The 15,704-nt window shown below is 43.8% G+C and overlaps 1 protein-coding gene across 1 annotated transcript in view; it reads right to left on the bottom strand.

Moving 5' to 3' along the window:
* LOC134934753 (uncharacterized) overlaps positions 1–15,704 on the bottom strand; it is a 212,998-nt gene that overhangs the window by 3,472 nt on the left and 193,822 nt on the right. The window contains exon 11 of the mRNA XM_063930119.1: positions 10,499–10,668. Within this exon, the coding sequence (XP_063786189.1) occupies positions 10,513–10,668 (156 nt within the window). The 3' untranslated portion in view covers positions 10,499–10,512. The remainder of the gene's footprint in view (positions 1–10,498; positions 10,669–15,704) is intronic.

Genomic DNA, 15,704 nt, shown 5'->3' with positions numbered 1-15,704 from the left:
AACAGTAAGTTCTTACCATTATGTATATTTCTCCAGCATAGTCCACAGGTGATCCTCAGGATAACATTGGGATTTCCCAAAGCAATTTAGTGGTGGGGACGCTCCTGATTAGATAGGAGAATCCTTTGCTCTAATTCAGCGTCCTGAGAGGCAAAGGTATCCATGGCATAATGTCTAATAAATGTGTTAATGGAAGACCATGTGGCTGCCTGACATATCTGTTCTGCTGAAGCACCACGTTGTGCTGCCCATGATGGACCTACCTTACAAGTAGAGTGAGCAGAAACATTAGCCGGAACAGTGAGATCAGCTTGAGAATATACTTCCGAAATCATCATCTGAAGCCACCTTGCCAGTGTCTGCTTATCAGCAGGCCATCCTCTCTTGTGAAATCCATAGAGAATGAAGAGAGAATCTGTCTACTTATGGCAGTGTTACGATCCACGTAGTTTCTTAAGGCACAGACCACATCCAGCCATGCATCTCCCGCAGAAAGGCCCGGTTCCTGGAAAGCCGGGACTACAATTTCTTCGTTAAGGTGGAATTTAGATGCCACCTTAGGAAGATACCCAGATCTAGTTCTGGGAACTCCTTTATCTGGATAAAATATCAGAAATGGGGAACGACATGACAATGCCCCAAAATCTGACACTCTTCTAGCTGACGCCATGGCCAGTAGAAAGAGAACTTTAGCTGTCAACCATTTAAGATCCACTTTATTAAGTGGTTCAGATGGGGCAACTTTAAGGGCCTTTAGGATTAAACCTAAGTCCCAAGGCACTGTAGGAGGAACAAAAGGAGTTTGAATGTGCAGCATTCCCTGGAAAAAAGTACGCACATCCTGTAAATTGGCAATTTTCTTTTGCAACCATACAGTCAATGCTGACACTTGAACTCTCAAAGAAGCCACCTTCAAACCTTTATCCATTCCTGCCTGAAGGAATGCTAAGACCCTGGAAATTCTGAAAGACCTAGGGTTCATTTTCCATTCACTGCACCAATGAGTATAGGTTTGCCATATTCAGTGATAAATTCGAGCTGAGGAAGGTTTCCATGCTTAGATCATTGTTTGAATTACCTGTTGTGAGAATCCTCTTGACTTCAGGATAGAGGTCTCAAGACCCATGCCGTCAAAGACAGTCAATCTAGATGTCTGTCAAAACAAGGACCCTGCGTCAGTTGATCTGGACATTGAGGGAGCAGGAATGGAGCCGTAATTTCCATTCTCTGCAGATCTGTGTTCCAATGTCTTCTGCGCCAAGATGGAGCTATTAGTATCATGGCACTCTTTCCTTGCTTTAACTTTCTCACTCTCTTGGGTAATAAGGTGATTGGAGGAAACACATAGGGCAGATGAAAATCCCATCTCACCGACAGGGCATCCACAAAGATCACTCTGGGATCCTTTGTTCTTGACCCCTATGCGAGAACCTTGTTGTTCTGATGGGACACCATGAGATCTATCTCTGGCAACCCCTGCCTGTCGACTAGGGTCTGGAAGACCTCCGGATGTAGAGCCCATTCGCTTGCCTGAATAGCATGTCGACTGAGAAATTCTGCATGCCAGTTTAGGACGGTATCCGTTCAGATGGTAGACAATATTAAGATCGACACTCATTAGGTCGACCACTATAGGTCAACATTGACATGGTCGACATGGATAAATTGTCGACACGAAAATGGTCAACACATGAAAAGGTTGACATGAGTTTTTAAAAAAATCTTTTGTGGAACTTTTTTATATTTTACAATCCACGTGGACTACGACTGGGAATGGTAACCTGTGCCGAGCGCAGTGGTAGCAGGGTGAGGCACCTCTCCCAAAGCTTGGTGAGCGAAGCAAGCCACGCGAGGGTCCATGATGCACTAAATGGGGTTCCCCACTTTACGCGGGAAACGTCACCCAAAAAAGTAAAAAAAAAACTAATGTCGACATTTTCCTGTGTCGACTTTTCATGTGTCGACCATTTGTCTATGTTGACCATGCCAATGTTGACCAATAGTGGGCAACCTAATGAATGTCGACCTTAACATTGTCGACCATTCATACTGGAACCGTTTAGGACTCCCGGAACGAGTACTGCGGACAAGGCTGGATGATGAAGTTCTGCCCACCTTAGTGTGTAACTTACCTCCTTCTTAGCTTATTAGCTGCGCCGAGTTCCTCTTTGATGGTTGAGGTACGCTACTGCCATTGCATTGTCTGAGCGGATCTAACTGGTTTTCCCCGAAGGATGTCCTTTGCCTGAATCAGTGCCATGTATATGGCCCGAAGGTCCAATATATGTATTGGTAGGCAACCTTCTTCCTTGGTCCATTGCCCCTGGAAACAAAACCTTCCTGACACTGCTCCCCAGCCGTGGCATCCGTTGTCAGAATTTCCCAATCTTATATCCAAAGGGTCTCTCCTTGTCCAGATGGGATGTCTGTAGCCACCAGGCTAACAACCTCCTAACTTCCACCGTACGGACCATAGTCTGCGTTTTTATTATCTGATGCAACCCATTCCATTTGGCAAGGATTAGATGCTGCAGAGACCTCGAGTGGAACTTTGCATACGCCACCTTGTCGAATGTTGACACCATCAATCCCATCACATGCATTGCTGCGTGAATGGATACCTTTTGACTGTGTAGCAACTCCTGAATCCTTGACTGAACTTTGGAAATCTTGTTCAGATGTAAAATTACTCTCTGAAGGCTTGAATCCAGTACAGCCCTCAAGTGAGTCATCCACTGTGACGAAACCAGAGACGATTTTGACCAATTTATGAGCCACCCTTACTTCTGCAGACACATTATTGTCTGTTGCAGGTGACACAGGAGCAATTCTTGTGACTGTGCAAGGATTAACAGATCGTTGAGGTATGGAAAAATTCTTATCCCCTGCTGGCGAAAATAACCTGCAAATATCACCATAATTTTGTAAATACTCTGGGGGCTGTGGCTAATCCTATAGGTAGAGCCTGGAATTGCAAATGCTGTTGGAGAATAGCGAACCTGAGATAAGCACTGATGGGACCGAGTTTTAGGAACATGTAGGTCAGCATCCTGGATATCCAGGGATACCATATAATCCCCTGGCTCCATGGCCAAAATGATGGAATGTAAAGTCTACAGATGAAATGGAGGTACCCAAATGTATTTGTTCAGCACTTTGAGAAACAGGTTGGAGTAGAAACCCTGTCCTCATTGTGCAGGAGGAACTAGAATGATTACACCTGACTGAAGCAACTTCTGAACTGCCTCTTGCAAAGCCCTGGCCTTCGTCTCTACCCGAGACAGGCTGGTACAAAAAAAACTTAGAAAAGGGTGCTTCTTGAATGCCAATACATAACCTAGAGATACCGCTTCCTGCACCCAGGCATCTGTTGTAGACTGATGCCAGATCTGTGCAAACTGAAGAAGTCAGCCACTCACCCTGGGATCCCCCAGGTGGAGGCCCACACCAACAGGCTGATGGCTTATCTTCTGCTTTAGAAACCGGTCCTCTGGTAGCCCTATGCTTTTTAGTCTTACCAGACTTGTTGTATTGGAGCTGCTTGCCATCACTTTTTCCTTTAGCTTTTCCTTGAGACCGAAAGGGCCGAAAAGCTGGAAATTTAGGTTTGAATTTGTATGGGGAAGGAAACTTTACCTTGTTGGAGTCTGCTTCTGACTCCAAAATATATGTCAATTATTTACCAAAAAGAATATCTCCAGAAAAAGGCAAAGATTCCAAAACCTTCTAAGATTTCGAATCAGCTTTCCACGTACGTAGCCAAACTGCTCTGCGAGCAGCTATTGTTAAAACTGATGCCATGGAAGCAATAGTACCCATATCCAGTGCTGCTTCTTCCAGGAACATTGCAGCCTGTTTAAAATGTGCTATATGGGATTTTTGCCTCTAGATGCCATTGAAAAATCCCCTTCCAATGCATCAACCCAGGTAGCCACTGCCTTTGTCATCCAAGCTGAAGCCATGGCTGGTCTTATGACTGCCCCAGACAGGGAAAAAATGGTTTTTAAAAACCATCCACTCTCCTATATGTGACATCATTTAATGATGTTGAAGGCAGAGGTAATGTAGATTTTCACGCTAATCGAATACATGCGTATCTACTTTGGAAGCCACCTCCCTTTTTAAACAATCCCCAGCTGGAAGAGGATAATTGGAATCCCATTTCCTAGGAATTCTAAACTACTTACTGGGCATAGCCCAAACCTCTTCCATGTTTTCCGTCAGTTGATCTGACCGAGGAAGCTCAGTTTTAACTGTTTGGGATGTTTAAACACAGGTGCCTTGGTTTTTATACAGGGTCTGCTGATTCCTCTAAGGAATTAACTCAGCTATATCCACTGAGCCGAGTCCTTCCTCCTCCTCTTTGTATGAGTTTATTGAGCTTTCATCCTCCAATGAATCCTCATCTGAAACATGTGTAGCCTGTGAGGATGAAGATTTACTTACCACTGGCTTATCAGCCTGCTTCTTTTGAAATGCTACTGCTGGAAGTTATAAACCACAGGTGTGAAGCTGCATGTAAAGGTTAATCGTGTAACCTATCCCTGGTACAGGAGTTGGAATTATCTGCTCAGCTATACTGGATAATGTTTGTGCAAACATAGCCCAAGGGGGATCAACCTGCACCTGAATCTGCCTTGTATTTTTCAAGAGACCCTGGTGAAAGCTAAATAAATTTGCACACAATCCATCCTGAACCAGATTCTGAGAGGTTATCCAACTTTGCAAGACAAACATGATATGAGTGTTGGTGTTGCTGTGTATGTATCTTCCTCACCTTTGCCGCTCTTAGACATGATAAATAATTAACAATTATACAGTATACTACACAATGTGACTGCAATCACTTTAAGCTTTTAAAGTGACATACAATCTGACCCTACCCTGCTATGCACCAGCATTGAGGATTGGAATAGACAAAACTGACAGAATATATAGTAAGTCAGCAATTACACTAGCAGTCAGTCACATGTTATACATTAGTATAATAAGCAATATGAGCACATAATCAAGTACAAATACATTTAATGTATATAGGAGAACATATTACTGAATTATGTTTAAAAAGATCTACTGTATTCAGATGCATAGTAAAAGAAACAACAGTAATAGTATACAGACTCATATGCAATAGGCACCTATCTAACTGTTCGTACTCAAAAGGTAGAGAGACTTAGTGCTGTACTACCCATACTCAGCAGTGTGGGATACAGGGAGACTTACCCCACTTCCAGGACCAATCAATATGTTTGCGAATGCTGAGTGGATCAAGACGCTACTAGTGTACACTGCTGCTCCATGAACCTATAGTGAACACAGATGCTCAGTGAATACAGACGTACCAGTCACACAGCCACCTATGCTGCGACTGGGTCCCCTTCATATACAGCGTCTCAGACAGAAGCAGGAAAACAGTTCATGGTGGGAGACTCTGAGGAAACTGGTCATGAACCAGGGAAAGGGGTGACCAAGAGAGCGTCTGACCCCCCACTGCTGACATCAACCCTAGGGATTGCGGCCTCATACTATTCCTGGAGCCTATGATCCCTAAGGCCTAGTGCTGGTGCACCCAAGGTGGCAGACGCATCAGCGACTTTTTGCTAGTCTCCTCCCAAAACAGTGCAGCTGTGTCCGTATTACTCTTCTAAGCAGAACCGATGACTTACCTTCTCCCCATGCTCTGGCCACAACCTGCTAGTATATCTGACACAGACGCCCGCCGAAACAGCACTGTACTCGTTGGTAAGCATTGTTGCAACCCGGCGGAGAGTTGTTGGAGCGACTCTTTCTAAGGTACATATAAGACGCTTTTTAGAAAGATCACTCAAGAAAAAAACAGTAAGACTATAAAAATAAAATAAGAAGCTTAGGGCTGATAAAAACCAGCATCCCTCTGACCATGGTCCGGCTCCTGCCGCACCAAACAAAAAACTGATTTGCCTGAGCCAGGAGGCGGGGATATATGGACAGGCCCGTTTCATGCTGGGAGGCCGAAAAGCTTTGACTGATTGGTGCAAATCCGCTGTCACTTCATCATATTCCAATGTTATCCTGTGGATAACCTGTGGACCCTGCCGGAGAAAATATGAAATGTGGGTATAATATGAATTGTGGGCTCCACTGTTTGGTATAATATGAATTGTGGGCACTACTGTTTGGTATAATATGAATTGTGGGTACTACTGTTTAGTATACTATGAATTGTGTGCACTACTGTTTGGTGTAATATGTAATGTGGGCACTGCTGTTTAGTATAATATGAATTGTGGACACTACTGTTTGGTATAATATGGATTGTGGGCACTACTGCTTGTATAACATTAAATGTGGGCACTACTGTTTGGTATAATATGAATTGTGGGATCTACTGTTTGGTATAATATGAATTGTTGGCACTACTGTCTGGTATAATATGAATAGTGGACACTACTGTTTGGTATAATATGAATTGTGGGCTCCACTGTTTGGTATAATATGAATTGGGGACACTACTGTTTGGTATAATATGAATTGTGATCTCCACTGTTTGGTATAATATGAATAGTGGGCACTACTGTTTGCTATAATATTAATTGTGGACACTACTGTTTGGTATAATATAAATTGTGGGCACTACTGTTTGGTATAATATGAAATGTGGGCACTGTTGTTTAGTATAATATGAATTGTGGACACTACTGTTTGGTATAATATAAATTGTGGGCTCCACTGTTTGCTATAATATGAAATGTTGGCACTACTGTTTGCTATAATATGAATTGTGTGCACTAGTTTTTGGTATAATATGAATTGTGGGCACTACTGTTTGGTATGATATGAAATGTGGGCACTGTTGTTTAGTATAATATGAATTGTGGACACTACTGTTTAGTATAATATGAATTGTGGGCACTACTGTTTGGCATAGTATGAATTGTGGGCAATACTGCTTGTATAACATTAAATGTGGGCACTACTGTTTGGTATAATATGAATTGTGGGCTCCACTGTTTGGTATAATATAAATTGTTGGCACTACTGTTTGGCATAATATGAACTGTGGACACTACTGCTTAGTAAAATATGAACTGTGGACACTACTGTGTGGGAAAATAGGAATTGTGGGCACTACTGTTTGGTATAATATGAATTGTTGGCACTACTGTATGGCATAATATGAACTGTGGGCACTACTGTTTAGTATAATATGAATTGTTGGCAGTACTGTTTTGCATAATATGAACTGTGGGCACTACTGTTTGGTATAAAATGAATTGTTTGCACTACTGTTTGGTATAATATGAATTGTGGGCTCCACTGTTTGGTATAATATGAATTTTGGGCACTACTGTTTGGTATAATATGAATTGTGTGCACTACTGTTTGGTATAATATGAATTGTGTGCACTACTGTTTGGTATAATATGAAATGTGGGTACTGCTGTTTAGTATAATATGAATTGTGGACACTACTGTTTGGTATAATATAAATTGTGGGCACTACTGCTTGTATAACATTAAATGTGGGCACTACTGTTTGGTATAATATGAATTTTTGGCACTACTGTTTGGTATAATATGAATTGTGGGCACTACTGTTTGGTATAATATGAATTGTGGGCACTACTGTTTGGTATAATATGAACTGTGAGCTCCACTGTTTGGTACAATATGAATTGTTGGCACTACTGTTTGCTATAATATGAATTGTGGGCACTACTGTTTGGTATAATATTAATTGTGAGCTCCACTGTTTGGTATAATATGAACTGTGGGCACTACTGTTTGGTATAAAATGAATTGTGGGCACTACTGTTTGGTATAATATGAATAGTGGACACTACTGTTTTGTATAATATGAATTGTGGGCACTACTGTTTGGTATAATATGAATTGTGGGCACTACTGTTTGGTATAATATGAATTGTGGGCACTACTGTTTGGTATAATATGAATAGTGGACACTACTGTTTTGTATAATATGAATTGTGGGCTCCACTGTTTGGTATAATATGAATTGTGGGCACTACTGTTTGGTATAAAATGAATTGTGGGCACTACTGTTTGGTATAATATGAATTGTGGGCACTACTGTTTGGTATAATAGGAATTGTAGACACTACTGTGTGGTATAATATGAATTGTGTGCACTACTGTTTGGTATAGAATGAAATGTGGGCACTGCTGTTTAGTATAATATGAATTGTGGACACTACTGTTTGGTATAATATGAATTGTGGACACTACTGTTTGGTATAATATGAATTGTGGGCTCCACTGTTTGGTATAATATGAATTGTGTGCACTACTGTTTGGTATAATATGAAATGTGGGCACTGCTGTTTAGTATAATATGAATTGCGGACACTACTGTTTGGTATAATATGAATTGTGGGCACTACTGCTTGTATAACATTAAATGTGGGCACTACTGTTTGGTATAATATGAATTGTTGGCACTACTCTCTGGTATAATATGAATTTTTGGCACTACTGTTTGGTATAATATGAATTGTGAGCTCCACTGTTTGGTACAATATGAATTGTTGGCACTACTGTTTGCTATAATATGAATTGTGGGCACTACTGTTTGGTATAATATTAATTGTGAGCTCCACTGTTTGGTATAATATGAATTGTTGGCACTACTGTTTGGCATAATATGAACTGTGGACACTACTGTGTGGTATAATAGGAATTAGGGACACCACTGTGTGGTATAATAGGAATTGTGGACACTACTGTGTGGTATAGTAGGAATTGTAGGGGGTAATTCCAAGTTGATCGCAGCAGGAAATTTTTTAGCAGTTGGGCAAAACCATGTGCACGGCAGGTGTGGCAGATATAACATTTGCAGAGAGAGTTAGATTTGGGTGGGTTATTTTATGTCTGTGCAGGGTAAATACTGGCTGCTTTATTTTTACACTGCAAATTAGATTGCAGATTGAACACACCACACCCAAATCTAACTCTCTCTGCAAATGTTATATCTGTCTCCCCTGCAGTGCACATGGGCCCTCATTCCGAGTTGTTCGCTCGGAGATTTTCATCGCATCGCAGTGAGAATTCTCTTAGTGCGCATGCGCAATGTTCGCACTGCGACTGCGCCAAGTAACTTTACTATGATGAAAGTAAGTTTACTCACGGCATTTTCATCGCTCCGACGTTCGCATTGTGATTGACAGGAAATGGGTGTTACTGGGCGGATGCACGGCGTTTTAGGGGCGTGTGGCTGGAAACGCTATCGTTTCCGGAAAAAACGCAGGAGTGGCCGGAGAAACGGTGGGAGTGCCTGGGCGAACGCTGGGTGTGTTTATGACGTCAGCCAGGAACGAAAAGCACTGAACTGATCGCACAGGCAGAGTAAGTCTGAAGCTACTCAGAAACTGCTAACTCGTTTGTAATCGCAATATTGCGCGTACGTCGGTCGCAATTTTAAGAAGCTAAGATTCACTCCCAGTAGGCGGCGGCTTAGCGTGTGTAACTCTGCTACATTCGCCTTGCGAGCGAACAACTCGGAATGAGGGCCATGGTTTTGCCCAATTGCTAACAGAATTCCTGCTGCGATCAACTTGGAATTACCCCCGTAGACACTACTGTTTGGCATAATATGAACTGTGTGCATGACATAAAAATAGAGTTGAGGCTAGAAAACATAATTGCCTATTATTTTTTTATATTTTTATAAGTTAAATACGATGAACACAATACATTTAATCATTTTGTTTATCCAACTCAAAACAAAAACAAAAAAATCCTTTAGTAATGACATGGCTCTACTGCGCTGGTAACCACAAAGCACATGTGCATGGAAAACTTTACTTCTTCTGACACAGTTTTTTTGTTTAAAGTCTGGCAATTTTCTATGGGGGTCATTCCGAGTCGTTCGCTCGGAAAATTTCTTCGCATCGCAGCGATTTTCCGCTTAGTGCGCATGCGCAATGTCCGCACTGCGACTGTGCCAAGTAAATTTGCAAAGAAGTTTGGATTTTTACTCACGGCTTTTTCATCGCTCAGGCGATCGTAATGTGATTGACAGGAAGTGGGTATTTCTGGGCGGAAACAGGCCGTTTTATGGGCGTGTGGGAAAAAATGCTACCGTTTCTGGGAAAAACGCGGGAGTGGCTGGAGAAACGGAGGAGTGTCTGGGTGAACGCTGGGTGTGTTTGTGACGTCAAACCAGGAACGACAAGCACTGAACTGATCGCACTGGCAGAGTAAGTTTCGAGCTACTCAGAAACTGCACAGAGATGTCTTTTCGCAATGTTGCAAATATTTCGTTCGCAATTTTAAGATGCTAAGATTCACTCCCATTAGGCGGCGGCTTAGCGTGTGCAATCCTGCTAAAATCGCCTTGCGAGCGAACAACTCAGAATGACCCCCAATAACCGCTAAAAACTCTTACTATGGGCTAGCTTGTACTCATGGTTATAGTATACACTGATTTAAAGAAATGGTAATAGTTGGGGAAACATTAGCGCATAGAAACTTGCAGAAGAGTCTCTGGTGTTTCTCTTACCTGATTATACACTTTTATATACCAGCTATGGCATCGCCAACATCTTTCAAGAGTGATAAAAATGCCTCAAATTGAGCCTTGCTTCCGAAAAGTATAGCAGATAATACTTTTCTTTCATCCTCAAGTGAATCATGTATACAACTGTGAGAAGTCATATTTTTAACAAGTAACTAAAAAAAAAAGAAAAAAAATGTTTAGTAACGATTAATATGTTACACTTTATATGGAAAGATAGTATATTAATACAACATTTCAGTACCATGCATCTTAATGTATGTGCAACCTTAAATGTTGCATGCGGTGGGGTCAGAAGAAAATAACCATCATAATTAGCAACTTCAAATCTTTCACATTGTGCAGTATCCCGAAATAAGATAAAGCAGAAAGGATCATGGGTAACTCTTGTCTGTCACGCGCATCACTGTCGCTCATCCACCGATAAGTACAAGGGGGGTAATTCTGAGTTGATCGCAGCAGCAAGTTTGTTTGCAATTGGCCAAAACCATGTGCACTGCAGGGGGGGCGGGGGAGGGGGGGGGGGGGGCAGGTGTAACATTTGCAGAGAGAGTTAGGTTTGGGTGGGTTATTTTGTTTCTGTGCAGGGTAAATACTGGCTGCTTTATTTTTATACTGCAATTTAGATTTCAGTTTGAACACACCCCACCAGGGACGTGCAGTCAGGGGAGGCAGGGGAGGCAGTGCCTCCTCTGTGATTAATTATTAAAATAATATAAAGAAGATACTTATGACAAATATTCTGTGTCATAAGTATGTTCTTTATTTAATTCTAATAATTTTCTGTGCTTATATGTGTTTGGGAGGCACTGATAGCAGTGCCTCCCAAACACAATGCAGACGGGACAGAGCGGGGGGCGGGGCCAAGCACTGGGCTTTAAAAGCCCATTAAAAAAAGCGTAAAAGCGGCACTGAAAAAAGTGCCTCGCTGACAGGGACACCACCCCCATGTCAGCGAGGCACCTGTGATTGGACAGTGGATCCAGTGCTGGATCCGCTTGTCCAATCACCCACAGTCGGCGGGTCCCAGCGGTGAGTGTGTGTGGCTCTCCCTGTCCTCCTCCCGCTGACAGCAGCGGTGTGCAGCTCTCCCCCCGTCGTCCTCGGCTGGCTCCGTCCGGCCCATCTCTCCCTTCGTCCTCCTCCGTCCGCCCCGTCCTCTACCGCCCTCCCGCTGTCAGCGCGGTTCTCTCTCTGTTGGCTCCGTCCGCCCCGTCCTCCCCCCGTCTCTCCCTTCATCCTCCTCCCATCTTTCCCATCGTCCTCCTTCATCCGCCCCGCCCTCCTCCGCCCCCTCCCGCTGTCAGCAGTAGTTTGCGGCTCAACCCCGACCTCCTCCCGCTGACAGCAGCGGTGTACGGTTCTCCCCCGGTCCTTCTCCATTGGCTCCGGCTGGCTCCGTCCGCCCAGTCCTCCCCCCGTCTCTCCCTTCGTCCTCCTCCCGTCTCTACCATTGACCTCCTCCATCCGCCCCGTCCTCCTCCGCCCTCCCGCTGTCAGCAGTAGTTTGCGGCTCACCCCCGACCTCCTCCCGCTGACAGCAGCGGAGTACAGTTCTCCCCCCATCCTTCTCCATTGGCTCCGGCTGGCTCCGTCCACCCCGTCTTCCCCCCGTCTCTCCCTTCATCCTTCTCCCGTCTCTCCCTTCGTCCTCCTCCATCCACCCCGTCCTCCTCTGCCCTCCCGCTGTCAGCAGCGGTTTGCGGCTCACCCCCCCCCCCCGACCTCCTCCCACTCACAGCCAGCAGCAGGTTAGTCACAGAGTCTCTCTCTCTCTCTCTCTCTCTCTTCTCTCTCCTCTCTCTCTCTCCTCTTTTCCCCCCTCCTGTGGATTGAAGTTTAATGTAATTTTTTTTTACAGGTACCGGCCTTATTAGATTCTACTGGGCAAGTGGACGTGACCGGCGTGGGATGTAGGTAAGTAATCTGTCTCTCATTTTTACAGGTATCGGCCCTATTGGATTTTACTGTACAAGTGAACGTGACCAGCGTGGGATGTAGGTAAGTATGTGTGAGTGTGTAAGTGTGATGTAATACATTTTTACTGTCACGGTGTGTGTGTTGTGTTTTTAGTTGGGTATTTTTGTTGTTGTAGAACTACAGGTACCAGTGGGCCCATTATTTCCCTGCATGCTGGTACTTGAGGTTCTCCAAGTACCAGCAAGCAGGGGAGGCTTGCTGGGCCTTGTAGTTCCACAACAAAAAACAATATTCTTTTTTTAACACTCTTATGGCTATCAGCCTCCCATCCACCGCCCACGGATGGGGGGGACAGCCTCGGGCTTTACCTCTGGCCCTTGGGTGCTTGGAGGGGGGTCACCTTCATCTAAGGGGTCCCCACTCCTCCAGGGAACCCCGGCCAGGGGTGATTAGTTGGGGGCGTAATGCCACGGCCGCAGGGACCTACATAAATGTGTCCCCCGGCTGTGGCATTATGTCGCTGGCTAGTGGAGCCCGGTGCTTGTTTTAAAAATACGGGAGACCCCTACGTCTTTTGTCCCCCATATTTTTGGAACCAGGACCGGACTAAGAGCCCGGTGCTGGTTGTCTAAATACGGGGAACCCCTGTCCAATTTTTTCCCAGTATTTAAACAACCAGGACTGACTCAAAGAACCCGAGGCTGGTTATACTTAGGAGGGGGGACCTCACACAATTTTTTTTTACATTTTTTTACCCATTCAGCCCCTTCTCCATTAAGTTAATGGAAGCCCTGGACAGCAGAATTGCATTTATTTTCTCCTCCCACTCCCTTCCCAAACACTAAAAATGTTTTCAATAAAATGTACAATATATTTCAAGTATGATGAGCAGGCAGGCAGCGGGCATTGGCGGCATCGGACTGAGATGCAAATTAGTGGCGGAGGGCTGAGTCAGTTGATTGTGGGCAAGTTTATAAACCATTGGCGGTGGCAGCGGGCAGCGGCTCAGGGGCGGTAGGGGTCATCGGCAGGATTTGGCGGGCATTATGGCTGTAGTGCCTCACCAGCCACTAACCTCACCGCACGCCACTGCACCCCACCCAAATCTAACTCTCTCTACACATGTTATATCTGCCCCTCCTGCAGTGCACATGGTTTTGCCCAACTGCTAACAAATTAGCTACTGTGATCAACTCATAATTAGGCCCAAGGATCCCACTAGTGGGATATGAAAGCATCTCATTTATGTAGAACTGTATCAGACACACTGCATGTGATACAAGGCTGCACATGTTACTACACCCAGTATAACATGTCTAGTCTAATTCTGGTCATTATAGTCACTGACCTGGATATATTTTTCTCTTTTTTGTTTCTTTTACAGACCATATATTTATATTGTTTTAAAGGTAACTAGCTGCATCTTACATTCCTGCTTTGCCTTTCTCTAAGTACACAATTGATCACATCTTTTTCTGTCTTGATACGGTAATAGACAGAGAGGGTGGGGTTTTTGGGGTTGCAAATCCCAACCCTACATTTCTCTTCAGCACACTAAAAATTACCTGTAACCACACGTGAACCTATCTGGTAATAGAAATTCAGAGAATTAGTTTACACATGGTTGCAAACACATGTTTAAGCTGCTGAGCCACTTCACGACTTCTCCAATGTTGGCAGTCCTAACACTACATAATAGCAGTGCCCACATAGGGCCATGTAATCTGGCACAGTAGGCCTCATGATAAAGGCTATTACTAAAACACATCCAGACAGAGAGCTAACTTACCAGGAGCCACCCCCAGGATCTCCCATTGGCACTACAAGGAGCAGCATGCCTTCCAAACACTGCTCCCTTTCAATTGCCTTTTTCATAAGGCCTACTGTGACAAATTACATGGCCCAATGTGGGCACTGCTATTATGTAGTGTTAGGACTGCTGACATTGGAGAAGCCTTGAATTGGCTCAGCAGCTTAAACATGTGTTTGCAACCATGTGTAAACTAATTCTCTGAATTTCTATTACCAGATAGGTTCAGGTATGGTTACAGGTAATTTTTAGTGTGCTGAAGGGAAATGTAGGGGTGGGATTTGCAAACCCCACCTCTCTGTCTGTTTTTCTGTTACCCCTCCCCCTTTCCAGCACCTGATACATAATTATCTCCAGGAATGATGAGCAACTACCATTGTTTGTCTGCTTGTGTGCGAGAGGCATTGAATGGGAGCAGTATTTGGAAGGCATGCTGTTCCTTGTAGTGCCAATGGGAGATCCTGGGGGTGGCTCCTGGGTAAGTTACAGTAGCTCTCTGTCTGGATGTTTTTTTAGTAATAGCCTTTATCATGAGGCCTACTGTGCCAAATTACATGGCCCAATGTGGGCACTGCTACTATGTAGTGTTAGGACTGCTGACATTGGAGAAGCCATGAATTGGCTCAGCAGCTTAAACATGTGTTTACAAACATGTGTAAACTAATTATCTGAATTTCTGTTACCAGATAGGTTCAGATAAGGTTACAGGTCATTTTTAGTGTACTGAAGGGAAATGTAGGGGTGGGATTTGCAACCCCCCGCTCTCTGTCTGTTTGTCTGTGACCCCTCCCCCTTTCCAGCACCTAAAACATAATTATCTCCAGGAATGATCAAGCATTTACCATTGTTTGTCTGCTTGTGTATGAGAGGCATTGAATGGGAGCAGTATTTGGAAGGCATGCTGTTCCTCGTAGCGCCAATGGGAGATCCTGGGGGTGGCTCCTGGGCAGGTTAGCTCTCTGTCTGGATGTGATTTAGTAATAGCCTTTATCATGAGACCTACTGTGCCAAATTACATGGCCCAATGTGGGCACTGCTATTATGTAGTGTTAGGACTGCTGACATCGGAGAAGCCTTGAAGTGGCTCAGCAGCTTAAACATGTGTTTACAAACATGTGTAAACTAATTCTCTGAATTTCTATTACCAGATAGGTTCAGGTGTGGTTACAGGTAATTTTTAGTGTGCTGAAGGGAAATACATCTTGATCTGGTAATAACAAGTTCAGTAATATAATATTTTTGCAGCTTTCTTTGTTTTTTCCCCAGCTGCCGCTTTCACTTTTCTTCACATTTTCTTTCTTATCTGTTAAACTGTTCAATATATCAATCTCTAACAATTGGCTTTTTTTACCTGCATCTGTGATCTGTCTATACTATGTTCCCCTACTCCATTCCAATCCTCTAATTCAGAGGAAATTCAGAGTAATATATACATTAGAAGCCAAGACATAGCATCAAGTG

Source organism: Pseudophryne corroboree, chromosome 6, assembly GCF_028390025.1.
Source record: "Pseudophryne corroboree isolate aPseCor3 chromosome 6, aPseCor3.hap2, whole genome shotgun sequence".
Taxonomy (NCBI): Eukaryota; Metazoa; Chordata; class Amphibia; order Anura; family Myobatrachidae; genus Pseudophryne; species Pseudophryne corroboree.
The sequence above is the reverse complement of the archived record's forward strand: the minus strand, read 5'-3'. Positions and strand labels throughout refer to the sequence as shown.